Raw genomic sequence first — 6,365 nt, 5'->3', positions numbered from 1 at the left:
TGGTCTCAAACCTGATCTTCTCTTACAGTGGGAGGAACTTTGCTCCCCCAGTCCCTGCCTTGAGGTCCATCCACTCGAGAGGTGTGGGACGAGAGATTGCCAGTGAAGACTGAGGCAAAACAGTTGCTGAGTACCTCAGCCTTCCCCTCGTCTGTTGTTACCGGTTTGCCAGTTGTGTTCATCAGGGAGGGTCCACTTTCTTTGACCTTCCTTTTCTGGCTGGCATACCTATAGAAGCCCTTCTTATTAACCTTTGCATCCCTTGCCAAGTTCAGCTCCAGCTGAGCCTTGGCCTTCCTGACCCCATCCCTACACAACCGGGCAGCGTCCCTACGCTCTTCCCAGGATACCTGTCCCTGCTTCCACTGCCTGTGCATTTCCTTCTTGCCCTTTAGTTTGACCAGCAGGTCTTGACTCATCCATGCCGGTCTCTTGCCTTCCTTTCCTGATTTCTTACACCTGGGGATGAAGAGCTCTTGCGCTCTATGGAAAGCGTCCTTAAAGATCATCCTCATGGCCTCCCTGATGTCTTCTGCTTGCATCACGATAACCATCTAGGGTGGGATTCAGCTTACATATCCATAGGCAACAGCACTTCCACAGGGATCTGCATCTCAGCTAATCACCCTCCTTTTTTATTGGGTGGGTGGGTTTCTACATAAATATCTGTTAACTGAATAGTGCCCTAGTAAGGCTGTAGAGGGAGCCCAGGTGACCACCTCTCACTCTTCTCTGTACTAAATATAAAGAAAGATTCTTAAAATGAGACTGGAATGTTATGTAACACATTTAATTATAAACTACTTGACTAATCTTGTCCATCCTGCTCCATGTTGTTATTTTTATATACTATTTTCTTCACTTTTTTGTTACTGAATTCCCATGCTGTGGTTTCAAAGGACTTCTGAAGGCTTTGTATCAGAATTTGTGCCCATTCCTTTAGCCCACATTCCTAGTATTTCTGGCAGCAGTTAATTGCATTGGACTGCTTGAACTACAATTCAAAAACTGAGACCTCGAAGATAGGAAGCCATCTCCATCCCTGGAGATGTCAGGCAGGGACAAACATGATTCTGTGGCAACTCTGCTTATGATATTTGGGATGTAAAATTACTTAATCAGCAAGTTTGGGTGAAACCCTGCTTTGTTAGAAAATTTCCAATTAAAACTACTGGTTTCAACATCAGTCCAGCTTGGCTTGTGTTTGGCTGCTTTTTGTTAATTAAGTAGTTTGTATAACAAAACTGAACTTGAGTACTCACACTTGATTTAGACCAGCCTTTCTTTGGGAATAATCATCCCTGATCTACTAATATTTTGTATTAATACCTGGTACTCATGGGTCAAGCTTGCTACAGGCACCAGCGTTTACCACTATGATTAAACATGTGCCCAGAAATGACTGGAGACTTTGGAATCCAATTTTCTGGGATTGTTCTACAAGTAAGGGTTTCCAACATTGTATGTGCCTCAGGGATTTAACATAGAAATCACTGGGTTTGACAACTGTAAGGTAAATTGCTAGTAATAAAAGCACTTAATTGCTAGTAATAAAAGCACTGAAGATACTTTTACTAGCAGAAAATGCAAATGTAAGATGCATGTCAGGCAGAAATTCATATTTAGCATGCAATTGCATGCTAAAACCAACTAAAATTTTAGAATCAATATTTGCCAAAGTGGCCTGCAATTTTGTGTGTCATAACTGAAATATTATCTAGCACAGCTGAAAATTGAGGATCAGAACGTATATCACCTGAAAATCCTAAAAATGATGTTACCACAGGGTATTTTAAGAGCTGAATATATTCTGGGAATTGTTACATATCCTATTTCTTCCATTCTTATTCTCACTGCAGCAGAAAGCTGAGTATCCTTAGCTTATTTTCCAATGTGCAGATGAGAGCACTGAAATGAGCAGTGCTGTGCAGAACCGAGAGCTGAGGTCCAGCTCACGCGTTACATTGCTCAGTCCTGGCTGGGAGAACTCCCTGTCTAGATGCATCCTTGTCTCTTCTAAGTCAAGTGACCGTGGAGACAGAAGTAGAGTAAAGCCAACCTACCAGCAGCAAAATTCAGCAGAAGAACCCATGTATAAATCAATAACATTGTTTTATAATGAATGTTTCCTATCTGTCGGTTGGTCATTTGCTCCAGTTTTCTGCCCCTCCTTTTGCTCTTGATCTCTTTGCTTCGGCCTTGTGCCATCAGTTCCCCTTGTCACTTTATCAATTCCTTTTTTCTGTATTTTTCTATTCCTCTCCTTTCTATTTAGTTAAATTCCCACATAAACAGCCTCTAGCATTGCAAAAATATATGAATTGGCTGTTTCGAAAGCATAATTTTTTTCTAAATGTAAGAGATGTTTCCAGCTTTTGAACTTACTCTTTTTTTTTGCCTTTCACATTAACAGCCTGACACTTGAAGTCAATGAGATCTTTATCCCTGTGGTGTAGTTTTAGTTTTAGCAGACTAATAAATTGTGAAACTTCGTAACAGTAAGTTAGTATCCAAAATACCCACTCACCAGATTAGCTGCAAACGACCTGTGGATGCTTATAAGCTGAAGCCTTTCCTCTGAAAGTTTTGGTTGTCTTATCAATTGCTGGTGTATTTGTTATGGCAGGAATCCTTTTGCTTTCTGTTTGGTAGGTGCTCAGGGAGTCCTAATTTTTGTTGGAATGCCATATACTCCCACAATGTAAAAGAGTAATGAGCGTTGTCCTCAAGAACCTCACAGGGCTCTTGGAAACTCCAGGGCTAGTTTGTTTGTGGTTAAAGCAGCATGATACACAGGATTAATTAGTTCTTGCAATGTATCTCAGGACATACTCTTGGCTCCTCTACTTTCTGCAATTAACTACCTCTGAAGGTGCTAAGACTCCCCTTTTCTTATTTCTAGAATTCCAACTTTATTAGAGTCCATAAAATCATTTCTGTTGCAAACTTCACAATGAAACAGTCAGATCTGCAGCTCTCAGATGTCTTTCTAAAAGCACTTAACCACCTGCCCCTGGAGTACAACTATGCTTTATACAGCAGACTATTTGATGACTTTGGCACTCATTACTACACCTCTGGGAAGATGGGTGGTTCCTATGACATTCTTTACCAGTACAGCTCTGAGGAACTGAAGAACTCAGGTATGTAATCTTTAACAAGAAAATATCATTAATTGTTTACCAGCTTTTCTTATAACTGTTTTTAGGTGTTACACCACATAGTAAGTTCTTCAACAGCAAAAAATCCTTTAGACTTGCATAGACCCAGGAATTATTCACACTGCCTAAATATAGAGCAAGGAGAAATTTTTGCTCTACACTGTCTTAATTTGAAAAGTTCAAGAGGTTCCTTACTTGGTAAACGTCATTGTGTTCAGGGAAATATCTTAAGACCTTCAGATCAAGACCAGGTGCCACCAGAAAAAGTTGTTCCAGCATACTTCAGTGTGGGATTGTGGTCTGAGAGGTGGAAGTGGTACTTTTTGGGCTACAGTCATTAAAGTTGTTGGTATTGATTAGAAATTACTCTAAAAATATTCCCATGGCTGCCAGACTGTCAAAATGAAAAGACAATACCACAAAAGTGGAAATCTAAGGTTAAAAGTTGTGATCCTTAATGCCACTGCTGAACTTGCATGGGTATGGGAGGGTACCTAAAGGGGGTGGTAAGCAATACTCGGTCCAATGCTGTTTGTACTTGGGGACAATGCTGTTTGTCTCCATTGGTGTGTGTGAGGAGCAGGGAGGCCAGCGATGGCTCACCTCAATGTGGGAGCCTGAGGGCATGGTGCCATCATGTAACATGATTATGGTGATGAAGCTGCTGCTCTGTGGTATTTCTAGGCCTGACAGTGGATGAATCAATGGAGTGTGTCCGAACAGAGACAACAAGGCGTGTGTTATTTCGGAAGAAAAAGAAAATCAGTACCAGATGCACCACAAACAAGATGACTGTGAAACACGAAGGTGACCATGATGACAACAGGGCCCATGTCCTGTTACTTACCCTGAGAGATGCCATTCCCCTCAGCTAGGTGTCCCAGGTGACCTCCTAGCTTTGTTGAACTACTGATGCTCTTCCACCACTGTCAGAGGAGCCTGTGTTTCACTGTTTGTGTCTGAAGCAAGCACTGGGAACATCCTCTTACTTGCAAAAGAAATTATGATGTAGGAGCGCTCTTCCTCTGCTCTGGAGCACCATCACTGGGGATCTGGTGGCACTGGCTCTTCCAGTCAGTCACGGATCTGGCAAACATTCCCCGTGGCCCTGGGTCCAGGGCCAGGCATGCTGAACTGGGAAATGGGCACAATAAGAAATGTGTAATCATGACTGAGTCCCTGATCTTCTTTAAGGGTTGCTCAGGGCTCATTGAGAGAGTTGGGCAGCAATAACACATTCCCTGACCTTCCCCTCCCATCTTCCTCATGCCAGGCAGACATCTAGGTGCAGGAGTTCCCTGGCAATGCCAGAAATGTGTCTCAGGAACTGCAGAAAGTTGGCGCATTTTCTGCAAAAATGGCAAGAGTCATGTTCTGCATCACTAAAAACAGGGATTTCATCACCTCTACCATGTGTTTGTCCTCATTTTATCATCAGTTTCCATTACTCAGGTGTTTACAACTGGGACTAAAGATCCTGCCTTGCAGTGTGTTCTTCTAGAGGAGCCTGCTGTATCCCCTGCATTTTCCACAAGTGTCTTGTGTAGTTCTGAACATCTCCATGGCTGAAGTCTCAGACACTTTCATTTGGAAGACCATGACAGGCTGCTGTCATAGCAGGGATTGTTTTTCTGAGCTTAGACTTCATTCTTCCAAGGGTGACTTCAAAAAATTAATCTTAGTATATTCTTTTATATCCTCTTACACTTTTTCTTAGAACTCTGTTGTCTTTGGAGGCCTTTGTCTGACAATACTGTAATGAAATCCCCTTTCAGGTTCCATTTTGGAGTCAGCCGAACGGTCAGTCTCCCTGGTAAAAGGTGGCAGGTCAATGTATGCAGCAGCTCTGGCCTGGGAGAAAAAGGGGGCTTTTCCAGGACACACAATCTTCACAGAGTGGCTGGAATCAACAAAGGACAATCCCGTGGTGATTGACTTTGAGGTAAGAGAAGAACAAGAATAATATTGAGATAGTAAAGGACTCACCAGTTAGCAGCTCTTCAGAGAGCTCTGCAGGCGTTTTGTCTTTTAAATTAGGATGATGCTGTGTGTGATATGAATGCACATACATATGGGCCATAACATAAGCATACAAAACACTTATTAGAACTACTTCTTGTGCATGTCAGTTTATAAGCCACACCAGGTTTGCATCATCCATGGACAGTGAGAGCAAGAGAGAGGAATATGGGCGAATTACTCCAGCACCAACAGGAGCTCAGGCACGGGCAGGGGTTAGTTAGTGTGCAGGAAAGCAGTGCATAGTGCTGGGAACACATTTTTCCCTGTGCTTTTTCCTTTGTCAGGCCTATGTTGCAAGGTACGGCACATAGCTAAACTGAAACAAAACAGCAGTTCCCTGGTATCTCTGTCTTGCTCATTTAATGCAGCGTGCCAGCACTGTTGTAAGTGCACTGAGCTGCCTGGCTCCCTGGCTGGCACAGCAGCAGCTCAGCAGCAGTGCCAAAGAACTTGAGGCAAACAGCAAAACCTGCCTGAATGCAGCGTGCAGTAATCTTTCTCCCACTGCAGCTGCTGAGCTCCTGAAGGCAGTGTAGAGATGTCTTACATGACAGGGACCAGGTGTAAGCAAACCCCACGTCATCTATAGTGTCCTGAATTTTTAGACATGGTATCCCACTTGGTTGGTTTTCCACTGGCTCACAGAGCCCTAAATTGGGGAAATAAAAGCAATATAAACAGGATAATATAGATCTATAGCACTGTCATGCCCCTTTAAAACATCCATAACTTTCAACATGCCTAACTCCTTTGTGAGATAGCTTCATATGTAGGCTCTAGTGCCTTTAAAATCCTGCAGCTACCCCCAGCAGGACTCTGCTGTGTCTAGGTAACTGCTTACTGAATGGCTGTCTACCAGGTGTCACCCATCGTGGATTTGGTGAAGAACGTGCCATGTGCCGTGACCAAACGTCGCAACCTGTGGAGAGCCCTGAGAGAATATGCGGGCAGGTTTGACGCTTGCCAGTGTGCCCCATGCCCCAACAACGGCAGGCCTGTGCTTTCTGGGACAGAGTGCCTCTGCCTGTGCCAGGCTGGCACCTACGGCAAAAACTGTGAGACGCGAGCTCCAGGCTACAAATCAGGTATTCGGGGTGATACTGTCATGATGTCTCTATGCAAACGCACGTAGCATGGGGAATAAATAAGAGGAGTTAGAGACGTGCGCACGCCTGCAGGGCT

At 43.6% G+C, this 6,365-nt stretch overlaps 1 protein-coding gene across 1 annotated transcript in view; it reads left to right on the top strand.

Annotated features, from left to right (window-relative positions):
* C6 (complement C6) overlaps positions 1–6,365 on the top strand; it is a 41,194-nt gene that overhangs the window by 14,995 nt on the left and 19,834 nt on the right. The window contains exons 7-10 of the mRNA XM_009274530.2: positions 2,903–3,143; positions 3,846–3,968; positions 4,937–5,103; positions 6,043–6,268. Of these exons, the coding sequence (XP_009272805.1) occupies positions 2,903–3,143; positions 3,846–3,968; positions 4,937–5,103; positions 6,043–6,268 (757 nt within the window). The remainder of the gene's footprint in view (positions 1–2,902; positions 3,144–3,845; positions 3,969–4,936; positions 5,104–6,042; positions 6,269–6,365) is intronic.

This window comes from Aptenodytes forsteri, unplaced genomic scaffold (assembly GCF_000699145.1).
Source record: "Aptenodytes forsteri isolate BGI_AS27 unplaced genomic scaffold, ASM69914v1 Scaffold176, whole genome shotgun sequence".
NCBI classification, from domain to species: domain Eukaryota; kingdom Metazoa; phylum Chordata; class Aves; order Sphenisciformes; family Spheniscidae; genus Aptenodytes; species Aptenodytes forsteri.
Note: the sequence above shows the minus strand (reverse complement) of the source record. Positions and strands in the feature narration are given on the sequence as shown.